This window comes from Phyllostomus discolor, chromosome 9 (genome assembly GCF_004126475.2).
Source record: "Phyllostomus discolor isolate MPI-MPIP mPhyDis1 chromosome 9, mPhyDis1.pri.v3, whole genome shotgun sequence".
NCBI classification, from domain to species: Eukaryota; Metazoa; Chordata; class Mammalia; order Chiroptera; family Phyllostomidae; genus Phyllostomus; species Phyllostomus discolor.
This window is the reverse complement of record NC_040911.2, coordinates 16,965,801-16,983,373: the sequence shown is the minus strand read 5'-3', so window position 1 is coordinate 16,983,373 and position 17,573 is coordinate 16,965,801. Positions and strand designations below refer to the sequence as shown.

General features: G+C 42.8%; 1 protein-coding gene across 1 annotated transcript; it reads left to right on the top strand.

Annotated features, from left to right (window-relative positions):
• The first annotated feature begins 2,434 nt into the window (after positions 1 to 2,434).
• Positions 2,435 to 16,520, top strand: SKA1 (spindle and kinetochore associated complex subunit 1). Its single transcript, XM_036010234.1, has 7 exons — positions 2,435 to 2,604; positions 3,099 to 3,294; positions 6,777 to 6,901; positions 8,697 to 8,794; positions 12,001 to 12,159; positions 15,011 to 15,183; positions 16,199 to 16,520. Exons 2-7 carry the CDS (start codon positions 3,207 to 3,209, stop codon positions 16,345 to 16,347), a joined length of 792 nt encoding a protein of 263 aa, XP_035866127.1. The 5' UTR covers positions 2,435 to 2,604; positions 3,099 to 3,206; the 3' UTR covers positions 16,348 to 16,520.
• Positions 16,521 to 17,573: the final 1,053 nt, after the last annotated feature.

Below are 17,573 nucleotides of genomic sequence, written 5' to 3'. Positions count from 1 at the left end.
AGTTTACCTAGACTGCTACCTGCTGCTGCGTTTGTCACAGATTTGGTATCCGTGCTGAGCACTGAGAATGGTGAACTTACCACTTCACCCACGGGGCTCAGTTTCAGAAAAATAGCCATCATACATTTTGAAGGAGGGGGGTTGTGGGTTGGGGCTAGGATTGGAATAGGGGTTAAGGTTAGGTTTAGGCGACGCTCAGTGAGAGAAGGAAGCCCTGGGGAGGGGGTGTTTACAGAGAATGCTGGTCGCGGTCCACACTCGCCGCTTTTATCCTCAGAAGCAAGACCCGGATCCTGTGTTTACTCTTGACAGGCAGAATAAAGAGAGTTTCCATTTTATTCTTTATACTCTCCCGTGTTGTTCAACTTTTCAACTCAAAATGTTCTTCATTAACAATAAAAAAAATGAGTGCTCAAAAAAGAAGATAGTGAAATTTTACTTCCTAAACTTTTAGAGCAGGTGGACTTCCTACCTGTGGCCACTTATCCCCCTGAGTCTGATTTGTTTTGCTGGCACTCTCGAGAAGAATGGTGCTGCTCTGCCACCTAGTGGCCAGGTGACCAGGGAGTATTGCAACTAGTATTTCAATAAAGTAAAAATCTGTTTTATCAAGTTTGAAGACAACAAATATAGTGTTCTGGGTACATTTTCGATTGGTTGTAGTCTCAAACTATAATATCGGATTTGTCTGTTTTTCTTTTATTTCTATCAGTTCTTGCCTCACATATTTTTTGAGTTTATTGGGATGACACTATTGTTGGGTGCATACAAGTTTAGGATTGTGTGTCTTCTTGGAAAATGACCCCTCTATTGTTAGGTAGTGTCTCTGTTTACGCCTGATAATTTTCATTGTTTTGTAAGTCTACTTTGTCCAAAATAAATAAGCTACTTCAGCTTTCTTTTGATTAGTATTATCATTGTATATCTTTCTCTATTCTTTTAATCTATTGGATTCTTTATATCTCTTGGAACAGGCTTCCTTCTTCTGAAACGAAGACCTTTTCTGTACTAGAGAGGTATGGACTGCCCTCAAACTTACGGGACCAGTTGGTTGCTAGTCACTGGTCAAAACGAGAGAAATAAGTATTTCCCAAGCTACCCAGAAATGCAGGGTCCTGTTGTTTAAAGAGATCCTTGTATTATTCGACAATGAGACTCTTAGCTAATTCTGACTTGGGTACATTCAGAAGTTAAACTTGACACCTAGTGGCAAGAAAAAGACAAAGAAAAGTACTAAAAGTGCAGACAAAGTCTTTTCTGTCAAAGTCAGTTGGGTATCAAAAACTTGGAGTTTCATAAATAATTTAGAATTGTTCATGTGTTGATGTAAATTACACGAGGAAATTAAGCAACAATGGAAATCTTTAGGTTCAGAAACACAAAATAGGGGAGCAAATGACCCCCTGCTCCTGAGAGGCAGAAGACAGGCTCTGAGGTCAGGGATTCCATTTTTTCCACTTATTGACTTGGGCAAGTTACTTAATTATAAGTCTCAGTTTCCTCATTTGTAAAATGTGGATAATAATTTTAAGTATTTATAAGTTTATTACAAACATTAAATGGGGTAATATTAATGTATGTAAAATAACAGGGGTTAGAGGAGGTACCCAATACATGTTAACTGATATTATTATTTTCCCTAAAGACTAGAGTTTATGTTAGTTTTACCCTTGCTCATATTTTTGCAAGAACAGTTCTGCAATATCTTACATCTTCTTGATCTTTTCATTTTTTCCCCCTTTTTTTTTAATAAATGTAGTTATAACCCTGAAGAAGACAGGTTTTTGGTTTTGTTCCATTTTTACCTGCCTCCAACACATCTCCCTTTCCCCCTTATCTCGTAAAAGCAGCTAGATTTTCCTTTGAGAAACCACCTCTGTTTCAGTCTGAGTCCTATTCTGGGTAGAGCTGACCTGGCCACCAGCTCCAAGACCATTCCACCCCTCTAAATAGGCTGACTTGGGCGTGGCCCAAGTTGGGCCAATGAGATGCAACCCTGGGGTTTTTGCTAGATACCCCCAGAAAAGCAAGAACTGCTAACCTGTAAGAGTCTAAGTCTGGAGGTACGGGAGGTTGCCATGGGGAAGTGAGCGCCGGAGAATGGAACCAACACACAGGAATGCACCGGCGACCTTTCGGTCGCGACTGCGCCCAACCAACTGTGCCCACACTGGCCAGAGCTAAACTTTTTCTTAATGTAAATCTGCATTTGCCATTACAGAGGCTGTAAACTCCATCAAGATAGGTCTTTCAGCTCACAGACCTATCTGTGGTTGCTTTTTGGAACCATCTGGGTGTTTTCAAAAATACTAAGGCTCCCGCCTTACCAAGTTCCGCCTTTTCCGCCTCCTCAACCTTGCTGGGGCCCAAAGCCCAGCAGGGGCCCAAAGCCCAGCAGTGGCCCGCGACGGAACTGAAACGATTGGCGGCGCAGAGCAGGCACCCCGAGCGCCGAAACGCGCCTGCGCGGCGCCAGGTCCGGGCGGGCAATTTGAATTTCTCGCGCGATCCTTGGCTTCCGGCTGAGCCCGAGAGTGAGTGGCTGGAGCCCCTCGGCCCGGAATGGATCCTTGACTCCAGACCCGCGCGAAGTTGGGGATCCTGGTGTAGGAAGCAGGCAAAAGGCATTGCTTGAGCGGGGTGTGGGATGCGGGATCGCGCCAGGCGAGGGAGCAGGGCTCCTGCGTCCTCCGCTCCCTAGATTAGAGTGGGCGCTGGAGACATTCTCAGCTACCTTCGGAGTGCACAGTAACTGATTGCTTTCCTCCGCCTCCTTACCGCCCCCAAACACTCCCCCACAGCGTGGAGAAACGGTTGCCTGCACTCGTTTCTTTCCGCTTGCTGTCCCCCCCCCCCCTTAAAATTCAGATGTATTTTGCGTTTTTAAGGGAAATGCCAAAGTTGTTTTTATTCATAGTGTATTTGCCCTCCCCCCAAGTTCTTAAAGAGATGATGCAGGCTTATTCCCTGTGTCATGGTTTGGGATGCATTGACTACAAAAGGCTCCAATAGACATGTCAATATTGGGTTTTGGTTAGAAACCGAGTTTTGTAGATTTGAAAGAAATTGTTCTTGACTTTTTGTACTTTCTTTTCAAGGGCATGTGATCTGGATATTAACCATTCTTGGATTTTGAAAGTGAACAGAAATTTGGTTTTTGTTTTTGGAAATTGTGTTTATATTTTTTTTCTGCAGAGGCTTAAAGGATGGCCTCTTCAGAGCTGGAACAAATATGCTCTTATATTAATGAAAAGATTAGCAATATTAAAACATGTCTGTCACTAAGGAACTGTGGTAAGTAGCATAAATTCCACTGACTGTACAAACAAAATGCATTTTGATTATTGTTCCACTTTGATATCTTATGCCTGGCTAAGTGAATGTATCTTGCAAAGGTAATTTTAGGTTTCAGATGGTGACTTAAAAGCACTGCGGCATCCATATTTTGAATATTGCAGAGGATACTGGGTAGTAATTAGATTATGTTTTTCTGAGATAAACAAGGCACAATAGTAAGGTCGAAGGTTATGTGGCATTTGTGGTTCTAGAGCTAAATGGAAATACTTAAAGGTAAGGGATAAAAATAGAAGTGGGAAAGACTTAGGGCAGAAGAAGCAAATAGCCCATAACCCATCTGATAGCCTGCTTTAGAGGACGCTTATCACTATATATCACCAGGAAACAACTAACTGAAAATGAAATCCATTTTTTAAATAGCCAGAAACTTGTAGGTTGCAAGCATCTCCCAAAATATTTTTAAAGCCTTTTTATAAGGTTTTATTTATTGTAGAGAGAGAAGGGAGGGAGAAAGAGAGAAACATCAATGTGCGGTTGCTGGGGGCCGTGGCCTGCAACCCAGGCATGTGCCCTGACTGGGAATCGAACTTGTGACAACTTTGATTCACAGCCCTCACTCAATCCAGCTAGGGATTGAGCTGGTGTAGCTCAATCCCTAGCTACACCAGCTAGGGCTAGCATCTCCCAAAATATTTTGATGGGCTGAAAGGGGATGATGCACCGAAGGTGCAAAGAAATAAGTGACCCTTGTCAAGTCTGGGAGAATGGTGTTTACAAAAATGATGTGCTCCCATGCCTACCTAGGAGAGCTGAAGATTTATCAATAGCCAGGATTCTATCTGCCAAGAAGATTGTATTGACCTTGCCTGTAGCTTGTGGTATGAATTGATAATTTTTCAAAAATTAAAATATGAAATTATAATGTTGGAATGCCCTTCAAATTATACATGTCCTCCTAGGCACTTTGGTATTTTCCATCTCTTGTTGAGAACCTCTAATCAAGGAGCCTCATCTATTTTATGGTTTGTGGTTAACACACGCTGTAGAAAGTTAAAGCTGAAAGTGCTGTGGGTTCATCTCCAGCCCCCCCACCACCGCCCCCCAATCTCACACAGAGGCAATGGAGACGCAGAAGTCAGGTGACTTGCCAGGTCCTCCAGCTCATGAATAATCATTTGGGACTACAGTTTCTGTGTCCTGATTCCCAGTCTAGTTCTCTTTCTACTTCTGTGCCACTTTTATGGAGAAATCTTAAAAGGATATTTAGATGTTTAGTAGTCTCGTTTAGACTAATTCTAAACAACATTCTCTTTCAGAGGGCATGATTACTAATGGGTAAAAAGATATAATTTGGAGACCTATAAAACTATCAGACCTTCCATTCAGCTGACCCCACCGAAGCATGGGGAGTGGCCAAAGCAGTCTAACCTAGTAGATTCCACAACACACTGGGTAACCGTCTTTTGTGTGTGGGGAGAATAATTTGCTTGCTTCTAAAGCCCATATAATAAAACCCAGTGATTTGTTTGCCACTTCGGCTGCTGTAATTTGTTAGATCACTACTATCCAAAGTTGTGAATTTGCTCAGCTGTTAACATTACTACAGATCAGTAAACAAGGCCCTAAAATTTAAGTGACTAAAAGTTATTTAAAATATGAATATATCCAACTAGTTATTTAACCCCCTGAAATTAATCTTAGTAAAGACATCATTACTCTCATTTACTTTGTAATTTGATTTTGTTGTTATGAACCTAGTGTCAAATGCAATTAGCACTGCTCCATTAGGTAGAATAATATATTGCTTTTCATGATGGTGAGGAAACTGAGTGTTTCACCAGATTCCAGACACAATGCTAAGCCGGTGTTATACGTACTTTCTCACTTACCTTTGCAGGAATCTCAAAGTAGGTACTAATCTTTCTGAATTTAGGCCTGGAGCTTCTAGCCATTTCATTCTACCATCTCCATAATTTATAGATATAAAAATTGTGCTCTTATGCATATTTTTTTGTTTTTTTTTATATATTTCACAAATTGATGGTTCATGGTTTACTTTTTTTTTAAGATTTTAAAAATTTATTTATGTTTTTTTAGAGAGGGGAAGGAAGGGCGAAAGAGAGGGAGAGAAACATCACCTGGCCCACAACCCAGGCGTGTGCCCCGACTGGGAATCGAACCAGCAATCCTCTGGTTCATAGACTGGTGTTCAGTCCACTGACCCACACCAGCCAGGGCTACTTATGCATATTTGTTTGGTTGCTAGAAGTAAAATGGAAAGATTTGATTATGAGACCAGTTTTTCTTTTGTGCTTCAGATCTGCCCTTAAAAAATTTTTTTTGTTACTTTTTTTTATTTCTAGAGAGGAGGAAACTTCAGTTTTCCCATCCTCAAATCTATGAAGCTAGGGAGGTGGGGTTGGGAGTAAGTAAGCATGCTACTTTATAAAGTATTTGTTCCTGTCTGGCACCCCAGGGCTACCAATGGCATGTGACTTTTTCTGTTATTTTCTTCACTTAGGGGTCATTAATCATGTGGACAGCGTAAATGTGAATCCCAGACCTCTCCTACAAATTCTGAAGTGGGACTCTCCCTAACCTTCCACAGACACCTGAGGGCCAGGCCAGAACATAAGCTTCTATCTCCCTAGCCAGTGATCAGAATTTTTTAGCTTTATGCTTTCACTGCAGATATACCCCACGCAGAGGGGTCCTGGCTTCATCTGGGATTCTCACTTCCAGCACCCTGTGCTTTGAAGTTCCAGAACGTGGGCTTGGTCCCCATTAAAACCAAATATATTATTTGCTGTGACTGGTGTAGCCCAGTGGGTTGGGTTTCATCCTGGAAACCGAAAGGTTGTTGGTTCAGTTCCCCGTCAGGGCACATGCCTGGGTTGCAGGCCATTTCCCCTGTTGGGGGTTTGCAAGAGGCAGCCCATTGATGTTTCTCTCCCTCTCTTTCTCCATCCCTTCTCCTCTCTAAAATAAATAAATAATGTCTTTTAAAAAAACCCCAAATACATTAGCTGAGACTGTCAAACTGTCTGGCTTCACTCTGCTCCTCCAGGTTAGGGCTGCTGCCACATCGTCGCACATGCACTGCCTGGGTTGTGGTTCTCCCTTCCGGTTGCAGCCCTTGGGCATTCACCTTATTCTCACGAAAGCTTGGTTGTGTATGTAGAGGGTGTTTATTTTATCTTGCATTTATAGGGGTTTCTTTTTAATAGTGGAGGTGTTTGCCAGAAACAAAAGACTCAGAAGACATTTGTACTTGCCTCTCCCTTCTCTTCCATACTGACACTGAGAAATGAGGTCCTAAGATTACGCATGCAGACAGGTCCTGGGGCCTGAAACAGTAGCTCTTTCTCTGCTTCCAAATGTCTCTCTAAGGTAAAGCTCTGTTCCAAAGGTTTTGCTGGGTACATATACGTTACTGGTGTTCTATACACTTTATTTTTCCTTTTATCTTTGTTTAATAGGTCAAGAACCCACCTTGAAGACTATCTTAAATAAAATCGGAGATGAGATCGTGGTAGTAAATGAACTTCTAAATAAATTGGAATTGGAAATTCAGTATCAAGAACAAACTACTAATACACTTAAGGTAATGTTTTCTGAGTGAAGCAACAAAATAAAAAGGTAATACATACAAATTTCCTAATCACTATGAATTCTTAAGGGTTCTGTAAGTTTGTAATGTTCTTAGCTTTGTAAATTATTATTAATTGTAGAGTGTTTATTTGCATTTTATTTTCTCAGTTTAAAGGACTCCAGAACTCCACTTGTATTCCTTTTTACATGCTAGTAGCCAATGGAATTGAATTTGACTAAAAAGGAAAATTTCCTAAATAATTCTTGATAGGTTTGATTTAAACCCATGATGTCCCAGGAGGTTGGTGTAGAAGGAGTATCTGCCCCGGGGTGAGATGTGGGTGCTCACCCTGGCTGCCCGCAGCACCCTCTGTCACCCTGAGAAAGCTGTTTTACTTCTGGGGGTCTCTGGGTCCTCCTTTGGAAAATAATGGGTCATTTTCCATATTTAACTGTATGGAAAATAGTTAAGAACTATTTCTTAAGACCCTTCTGTTGTGCATCTCTAAATCCCTGTAACATGTCATGTGAGGGTTCTCAAATAAAGAGAACCTTGAGCCATATTCACAGGCACATTTTGTCCTCAGTGAGCCTGACTTCAGCTAATAAGGTGCTTGTGTACTTCCTGATGGTAAAACACTCATTCTGGACCATAACTACCTCGTGCTCTTAGACCCATGGCTATGTTCAATGGGATCGGACAAAGCACCTCTGCAGTCCGTTTCAACCTCGTGATCCTCAAGGTCTGTAAAGATTTTTCAGCTGTAGGAGTGGGCATGATTATGCCCATCTTACTACTAGCTGAGATAAAATTAGTATCTATCACATCACTGAGATCTTTAAAACAAAGATGCCCTATAAATTTAAAACAGAAACCCGTGTTGCTTTCAGTGCTAACCTGCCCCAAAATGCCCAGGGTTAGAGGCGGGCCCAGAGAATGTTCAACTCAGAACTGAGAGCTGCCTGGAAATTTTGCTAACGATGTTGTTGAGAATCAGAAGGCAGGAACAAAGTCGCAGAATATTTTTCCTGTTAAATTTGCATGAGTTTATTGCCTCCGGTTCTGGTGACAGTTACACAAAAACAACTGAAAACCAGAACAAGCTGTTATAATCACAGAAGTTTTCGTCAAGCTGGAGTATGAGCATGTCAGCAATGGAAGCCTTTCCAAGTGGCCTCTTGTCCTAGAGTTCCAGGCGCGCATGATTGATTACCCTGGAGCTGTCGCCCAGATAAATAACTCTGGGAACCTTTACTAAGTCAACAAAAGCGATTGACCAGAATGGCAAGCATACATCCTTCATGCTTTTCTAGTTGCTTCTCAAGGTTAGAGTAGTTTAGAAACATCAACCTGCCTCTTGTAATGTGACTATAATAGTTGTTCTTTTAAAAAAATCTATAGAGTCCTGACCCGGCACATGTCCTCAAAAGGTCACTGATTTGATTCCCAGTTAGGGCACATGCCTGGGTTGCAGGTTCGGTCCTGGTCGGGGTGCATGCAAGACAACTGATCGATGTTTCTCATGTTAATGTTTCTCTTCCTCTTTCTCCCTCTGTTCTCCTCTCAGGATAAATAAATAAAGTCTTTTTAAAAATCTGTAGAGAAAAATATCGCCATCCAAAAACAGTTCTAGGATCCAAGGGGCTCTTTAAAATATTGCTGCATTCAGTGCTTTTTCACCCCTTCTGCGTCCTGAACACTTGGGATTACTGCGATTGTGTGTCTGGGCCTTTCACGCTGTTTGTAACATCTTAGTGCACACCCTGGCAGGACGGATGCTTATTTGTGAGCATTTCTTCAATTTTAGGAACTCTGTGCCTCTCTTGAAGAAGATTGTAAAGATGTGGAACATCTCAAAGAGAACATTCCTCCCCATTTGCCTCAAGTAACAGTAACCCAGAACTCATAAGTGTATTTATAGTTATTCTTGCCATCTGGGTTTATAAAACTATTAAAACAAACACCTCAGATCTTTTTGCTTTTTCCCGTATCTGCAATTTTGTTTGTGATTGTCTGGGCTTTTTGTTTGTTCGTTTGTTTTGTTACTTACACCAGAAATAATATTTCCCCTACCTTTGCCAGTTTTCTTTCCTGCTCTCTCTGAGAAAAGTGTCGCCCCTCTTTCCCAAGGGCAAGTCTCCTCTAGGGTCTCTTTCTCTGCTTTTCCTGCATTTCCTTCCCTTAGAGCAGCGTTTGTCATTTTGGGCCAGATAATTCTTTGTTGTGATAATAGGGTGTTTAGTTGCATCTCTCTACCAACTAGATATCAGTAGCACCCCGAATCCCCTGCACCCCCACCCCCACCCCCACCCAGTGAAAATGTCTGCAAACATTGCCATGTCCGCTGGGGGAACAAAGCTCCCCTGACCTCGAGAACCACGGCCTTATGGTAAAATAACCTTAATGAGCTTTCCATCTTAAAAACAGCCAAAGGGCCCTGGCTGGTGTGGCTCAGTGCATTCATTGAGTGCTGGCCTGCAAACTGAAAGGTCACCGGTTTGATTCCTGGTCAGGGCACATGCCTGGGTTGTGGGCCAGGTCCCCAGTGGGGGGCATGAGAGAGGCAACTGACTGACGTTTCTCTCCCTCCCTTTCTCCTACCCTCCCCCTTTCTCTGAAAATAAGTAAAATCTTTTTTAAAAAAGTATCCTTTAAAAAATAAATAAAAACAGCCAAAGGAACAACAACAAAAAACCTCAGCTCTGCTTCCGCGTCAGATGCCTGCCCTGCCTCTGTCTGATCAGCCGGCACACGTCTGTACCTCCCCCAGAGCAGCTGAAACCTGGCCCGGGGCTGCCATTACCGCCACACTCAGGAAACTGATTGTCGCAGGTTGTAAAGACGTCAGGAATCGCTCTTCAGGTTGCATTTTGTTGTCCACCTTCTTGGTTTTTGAAATTCTGTTGCCTGTACCACTGCTGTGGTTTCTTAGTCGTCACCTCACATCTCTGACTTGGCTGCCTCCTTTGCCTCACACCTCCTTTAAGTGACAAGTATCTCCCAAAGCTGTTCTACTCACTCTTACCCAGTGCCACTGTTGATGCTCGCAAATGTCCAGCTTCAGCCTTGACATGATGTCTAGTTCTGCTGCTTCGCTGGTGGTCCGGTGAATGTGCTGCTCTCTCCAACTTTGCGTGTCTGAGGCTGAACTTGCTGGTTCCCTGTTACCCTGTTACATCTGCGTCTGTTGCTGTCACGCAGACAGGAGGTTGACGTCTTCAGCCCAAATCACTTATGGCCATCAGCTGTCAGTTCTGCCTCCTCGGGTTTTTTTCTGTGCCTTCCCTCCCTTCTGTTCTCATCCCCTGGCTCCGAATGAGCACTTCGGTCATCTTTGGTCTTCGTGGTTTGGGAGTTCCTGTGATTTGTCTTTCTAGTATTTCTCTACTCTCATCTCTCAGTGCTTTGACCCCAAAACTGTATTTCTAAAAGGGGGCTCCAAGTATGTAAAAACATTCCATGACTAACCTAAACTTTTTTAATTTTTAAAATACAGGGTCCAGCACAAGTAATGCCCCTTTTTATTACAAAATCATAAGCATGCAATTCTGAAACATAACAATATCATACTCAAACATACCATATGACATTTTAGGTAAAATGTTCAAATTAAAACTATAAATTACTACACACACATTATTACCCTACCAACCATAGGCGTTACTTCTGCCAGACCCTGTATGTCATATATACAGAAAGGGATTAAAGTATTATTTGTGCAAATCAAATAATAGTAAACATCAATGTATCTACCAGTCAGATTAAGAAATAAGACACTGCCAATACTTGAAATACTTCTGTTGCAGACCTTCCTTCTGTCAGAAGTAATTATCTGGCATTTATGGTAATCACGCTTTCGCATGTATTTCCATAAGTAAAATACTGCTTAAATTTTAAAAACTGAGAGGAAGGCACGAACCCTGCTGTGCAGAAAGAGAGCCAGATCACTGCTGATAGTTGGAGGCCTCCAGAAGTCAGCTCGACAGAGTCCCTGGGTACCTTGGGGTCTCCCTGGAAGAAGAGAAAACTAGTGGGCAAGGTCATGAATGAATGCTAGAAACCGAGGTCATTACATGGTATCTGCCAAGGTGATAGATAGTGTGGGCTGGACAGTGGACATGTGGCAGGAACATGGCCTGGGGAAGAGGAATTTTCTTCTAACGTCACTATCGCTTGGTTCTGGTTTTCAGGGCTAAGTCAAAGCAGAGCCTTACTTGTAGGTTGAAGTGATTTTTTCAGCTGATACACACAGCAGGGCATGAAGGAGAATCAGGAGTGTCCTTAGCACACGGGCAAGACCAGCAAGTACCAGTCTGGCTCACAGTGGAGTCTCACGTCAGGGTTCGTGCAAGGGCGATGGTACCATAGCACTAGGCATCCTCATCCTGACAGTCTCCAGCACGGCCACCTCCTCGGTCAGGCTCGCCTGCCCTCAGTGCCTGGCGCTCAGCTGTCCTCTCACGATCTTGCCTCCCCATCTTCCTTGCAGCTCCTGGATTGGATCTGCCCTTCCCGCATCCCATTTCTTTTGTGCAACAGTAAAGCTGGTATGGCTTGATTTGCTACTGGCAACAGGGGTCCTTTCCTCCCCGGGAAGTTAACCTGGAAGCCAGTCTGCTTCTAGACTTCTTTGCTAGTGGGGTAGGAGCTGAATTAGCTTTCTCATTGACTCCAAACATTGGGCAGGACTGAATCAAGGGTGACCCATGCTCCTTGCTGGCAACGCAGATGACTCCGCAGCAGAGAAAGACTGAGGCCAGCAACCAACGGGATACATGGGAAAAATGGAAGTATAAGACTTCACCCATAGTGACTCTGAGGGGCCAGTGGGATAACTGGTGAAGGTGTTTAGTGTATGTGCCACAGGCTCCATTTTGGGGTATGCAAATACAATTACATTACTGAAGTTTTGGGGACCTGGTTTTTCAGTGTTCTCACTATTCAGATCTTCATGAACAAAGGGGTAGAGATAGAAAAATGTTGGCTATGAAATTATAATGAGACAAATCATGTGTTTGATATTGATGATTTTCCAATGGAAAAACTTTTCTGGTGTGCTGCACAGTTCTGACGATTACCTACCTGTACCTCTGTGTGGCTCTGTTCTGTAGGGCCACTGTATCAGATCTCGACCCTGAAGAGCCTGTCAAAGGCGAGGAACCTGTCAAAGGTGAGGAGCCTGGGGCCACAAAGAAGAAGCCCCCTAAAGAGCAAAGAAACATTAAAGAAATGCCCTTTATAACTTCTGAGGAGTTTAATGGCATTCCTGCGTAAGTACTTTTAACATTCAGCTCGTTAATGAGTGACATACATGATTGTTTAAATCACAAAGCTTGATTATATTCATAATATGCTATGTTCAAATGTCAGTCTTTTCTACACTAGTTTTCCACTGTACTGTGAAAACACAGGAAATCTTCTGTTGAAGGTGCTTCAAGTTGTGTGTTTTATTGAGTAGTGAGGCCTCTTTTCACGGAGAAACGGATACAAGCTGGATCGGCTTATTGCCGCGTCCGGTCCAGGACCATCCTGTGCTAGATTTCTCCTGTTACACTGTAGAGCAGCCTCAGTTTTGCTGTGATTGCAAAGAAAGTGTGTTGTGTGGATGTGAGATTAGAATGGAGGGTGTTGTGGGAGTGTGTGTTAACACATCTGTCCCTTAGCTTCTGCCACACACTGGTTCCAGTCTGTGCTCTACCCTGGGCCCGGGTCCCTGAGGAGAACGCAGGGGTGAGATGACAGAAAACTCCCAGTGGCCATTACAACTAAGAAAAAAATAAATGGTCTAATTTTTCGATTTCCATAGGTAGAAACAATTTGAGAGCACATTTTACTTAAGGATATAAAATCATTTTGCTATGCTGAAAACCTCCTCCCAACCTTAAGAATTTTTAAAAATTAAATTTATTGGGGTGACATTGGTTAATGAGATTATATAGGTTTCAAGTGTACAGTGCTATGATACGTCATCTGTGCACTGCATTGTGTGCTTGCTACCCAGAGTCAAGTCTTCCGTCACCATGTGTTTGACCCCGTGTCTTTTTATGGGTTGGTCATTCATTTCTTTTTATTGCTAACTAATATCCATTGTCTGGATGTACCACAGTTTGTCCATCCATTCACCTGCTGAAGGACACCTTGGTTACTTCCAGTTTGGGGCAATTATGAACAAAGCTTCTATAAACATCCACATGCAGGTTTTTGTGTGGGCATATATTGGCAACTCATTTGGGCAAATACCTAAGAGTGAGGTTGCTAGGTCCTGTGGTAGGAGTGTCTTCGGCTTTGTAAGAAGCTGTCAAACTGTCTTCCGAAGTTACTGTGCCATCTTGCATTCCCACGAGCAACGAATGAGAGTTCTCGTTGTTCCCATTCTCACTGGCACTGTGTAGTTTTGTTTTCTCTTTTCTAATAGGTGTGTAGTGATATCACGTAATTTTCAGTTTCATGACGACAAATGATGTTGAACATCTTTTCACGTGCTTATTAGCCACTCAAAAAACACGTGGCTGTTTGATAATTCTGGACTAGTAGGGAGGCTGACATTTCTCTTTAATCTTTTCTTAGGGGGTCAGTCAGTCTTTTCCTTTATTGACAGCTTTATTTGCATGGAAATTCTGTTTGATGCTATTTCTTTTTTTAAATTGTTATTGTTCACTGGCTGAACTACGGGGAAGAGCACATGTTAGTGAGGAACTCTGAGGCAGGAGGGTTTTTATTTAGAAAATGCTGTCATGAAGAGATAAGAGAAGGAAATTAAATAGTCATGGTAGAGTGTTATTTTTTTTTTAAATCCTCACTGGAGGATATACTCATTGATTTGAGAGAGAGAGAAAGACATCGATCAGTTGCCTCCTGCGTGCACCTGACTGGGGATTGAACTACAGCCTTTTGGTGCTGGGGATGATGCTCCAACCAATGGAGCCACCTGGCCAGGGCTAGAGTGCTAATTTTTAAACTACAGCATTATTTAGGAAGTAAGAGAAATCCGAAGATTAGGATAAGGAAGAATGTATTCCAAACATGGGCGTTTTCTTTATTTATTAAAGAAAAGTTAATGCTGAGGGTGGAAATACAGTGGAAAGTATTGGCAGAGGCAGGGAAAGGGTGTTGAGGAAGTGAAGGTGCAACAGTGAAGGAAGCTTTAATGGAACTGCACTGTGGAGAGCTGTGGTATCAACACTTTGTGGAAATTGTGGTTAGAAAAAATAGCCGCAAAAATGAACTTAGAAAAGAAGGGAATAGTGAAAATGAATGCTTTTGGGCAATGTGAACATTTGTCTTTAAACATATTTCTATATTATGTTACATTAAGGAAGTTTTCTAAAGAAAACTTTGAATAGGGGTGAAGGACAGAGTTTAACATACGGAATTTAGAGTTTGTTGAAGGGGAAAATTGAGGCGGATCATTAAGATTTGTTTTTGGTGTGTACAAACCACTCAAAATAGAGAGTGGCCTGTTTTTGTACGCTAAGACTCTGGGGTGACCGGGAGAGGATCCTGGCTGAAGAGAGCGGGGTGGAGTAGAGTGAAGGGCCCGAGCTCGGAGGGAGCCTGAGCCAGGGGATGGAAAAGAGCGGGCCCCGCGCTGGCGCTCTGCCCTGGCAGTTCCCCCGCAGAGCCCTCCCTGCACCGTGGGCCCATCTGTGTCTGCACCAGCATCGTCATCTTTGCCGTGGCCTTCTGCTCTCCCTCGCCTTCCTCTCCTCCTCCTTTGTTCTTGCTCTCTCTGAACACATAAGTTTTTGCAGAAAACTAGAGTGGTATAAGTTATTATAATTTGCTAACATTTAAATTTTTTGTTCCCTTGCTTGTAAGGGGACAAAACATATAAAAGTGTTCAAATAAACACCTGGCTTAATCAGGTCATTCATTCCGCAGGTGGGGAACAGAGATTGGTGCATCTAGACATAACTAGGGAAGATAAGCACTAATATGTTGTGGTCTCTCTGTAAGTTTTTAGCTGTTGAGACATGTCTGGTTTATTGGAAAGTCGATTTAACATTTTGTATAAGGAGTACTAATAGCTTTGTTACTGTTTGAAGTCATCATAAGTGCTTTTCAATGAAAATGTTTTGTATAATGAGTCCTCAAAAACATTATTCATATACTTATTTACAGGTACATGAAATCCCGCTTAACCTATTGTCAAATTAATGATGTTATTAAAGAAATCAACAAGGCAGTAGTTAGTAAATATAAGATCCTACATCAACCAAAAAAGTCCACTATGAGTTCTGTGGCCAGAAATCTCTACCACAGATTCCTTGATGAAGAAACAAAGGATACCAAAGGTAAACAATAGCATGTGTGTGTGTGTGTGTCAACTGCTTGGAGTATAAATAAATCAGAAGAAACAAAAGTAATTCTAGAAAGTTCTAAATTTAGAGCAGCAGCTCTCAACCCGGGACGATTTTCCCACCAGGGAATATCTTTGGAGACGTTTTCGGTTGTCACAGCTGGGGCTGGGTTGGCATCCAGTGCTAGAGACCAAGGATGCTGCTAAAGTACCCAACGACACACAAGGCAGCGCCCACAGAAAAGAATGATCCAACCCACAACGTCTGTGGTGCTGAGGCTGGGTGTTATCATGGAACTATAACCAATGTTTCCAGGATTAGAATAGTAACGATAACAGTTGGTCATTCTCATGTAGCACTGACTGTGTGCCAGATGGCGTACTAAGAGCTGTAGTCCTCCTAACGTCCTGTCACTAACCCCATTTTGCAGGCTGCGCAGAGAGAGCTTAATTACTTGTCCAGGGTCAGCCAATGAAGTGGTGGAGATGCTGAGGGTTTCATTCTGTTGTTCACTACTCCATATTAACTCTTGAAAAGCGATCGTTCAAAAGATGCCAGCAGATAGCTAGTGATATAATATAAGCAGGGCTACATTACTGAAACGCTGCGGTAAACATTATGCAACTTCAGTTGGAGGAAAATTTATTATTGATATTTTAGTAAGAATACAATTTCTCACTTTGGTTGGATAATGACAGTAAAAATGATTAATGCCATTCATAGTCACTGTGTAATGCATTAAAGACTCATCTCGAAAGTTGTCCTTATAGAAGTTAGCACTATCAATAAAAAGGTAAGAAAAAATGGGAACGTGAATTGAAGATAATGCTAACAAAGAAAGCACAAGAGAACAAGAAAATGGCAGCGTGGGCAGTTCTACAGTTCCTAGTATGCCCGCGACCCCAGCCACAGGAGGTGAAAGCAATAATGATGCAACGAGATCAGATCGGAAATCAACAAACAAATTGAAATCACCCGAAAAAATGAGCGCTCATATCTTTACTTGCAGGCCATTATTTTATAGTGGAAGCCGACGTGAAGGAGTTCACAGCCTTGAAAGTGGACAAGCGGTTCCACGTGATACTGAACATCCTGCGGCACTGCCGGCGGCTGTCGGAGGTCCGCGGGGGCGGCCTCACGCGCTACGTCATCACCTGAGGCCTGAGTGGGCTCCTGAACCCGCCGGTGGTGGAGTACAGAGGCGATTCCTATAGTTCTTATGTAATTATTTGTATATATCTTTTCTTGTCTCTTGTAAAAATAAATCTGCTTTCAAAATAAAGCATGTATATTCTAAAATACACTTCCTTGTAGCAAATATTTAACCACCTACCCTGTGAGCCTCTGTGCTAGGCATATAATAGAACTAAAAAAAAAAAATGTGTTTGTTTTCTGTTTAGTGACACTGCTACAGACCCCAGTAAGATGGGTGCAGACATGATAATGGAAGGGAAAGGTCTTGGAGATAAGGTCAAGGACACTCAGCTTCTCTGGCATTAAAGGTCGTTAAGGGTCTAAATTCTCGCAAGGGCTTTTCAGTCTACAGGCACAAGTTTCAGATCTGCAGGCAGCCCGTGCATGCAATTGTCTCGCCTTCCTTTCTGTTGTTTTGAAATTGTAATAAAAGTATACTGAGATGAAAAAGATGATGAAATAACACCCGAGAGCAGGTCATGAAAAATGGGTGGTTGGGTTGTAAAATTTAGCTGTGTTTCTTCTGCCCTTGGGTGCCCATCTTCTGTATGTTGTAGTTGGTGTTCTCCAGAGAAACAGAACTGACAGGAAAACCAGGGACCAGGGGGTGCAATTCAACCTGAGTCTGAGGGACTGAGGATGGGGTGGCGGGCTGGGGTGGGGGGGAGGCAGGCCAGAGATGAGATGAGGCATTCCAGCTCAGATAGGCAGGCAGGAAAAAAGGCAAATTCCTCCTTCCTCCACCTTTGGTTCTGTTCGGGTCCTAGAGGGATTGGGTGATGCCCTCCAAACTGGGGAGAACACTTGACTGAGTCAGCCGATTCAAATACCAGTCTCATCTGGAAACAGCCTCACAGACACAGCCAGAAGTAACGTTTAGTTTGGGGACCCCGAGGCCCATCGAGGTGCCACAAAGGTAACCGTCACAGTCTGTGTCTGTGCTGCTTCTGCTGGGCAGGCTGATCCTCGAAGCAGAGACTTTCTCACCAGGCCTTGTGAGCTGTGCTCGGCTGCGTACTAAAAATTACCTCTAGTCCCTAACTGCAACTCAGAAATCAAATTGTTCCTTGGGAATGCGCTCTTAAACTTTAAAAAACAATTCAGCAACATAGTGTATGAAAAAGAAAACTTAAGCACCCAAATCTTGGGTCCTAGGCCTAGCTCTGCCATTTTCTCTCTCTTGGTTCTTC

Bases quoted from the DNA above. Each gene is read 5' to 3' on its own strand.
- SKA1 (XM_036010234.1), top strand. From the start codon at position 3,207: ATGGCCTCTTCAGAGCTGGAACAAATATGCTCTTATATTAATGAAAAG. The intron at 8,795-12,000 runs ATAAGTGTATTT...TCTGTTCTGTAG, and splicing joins GTAACAGTAACCCAGAACTC to GGCCACTGTATCAGATCTCG. The intron at 15,184-16,198 runs GTAAACAATAGC...CTTTACTTGCAG, and splicing joins AGAAACAAAGGATACCAAAG to GCCATTATTTTATAGTGGAA.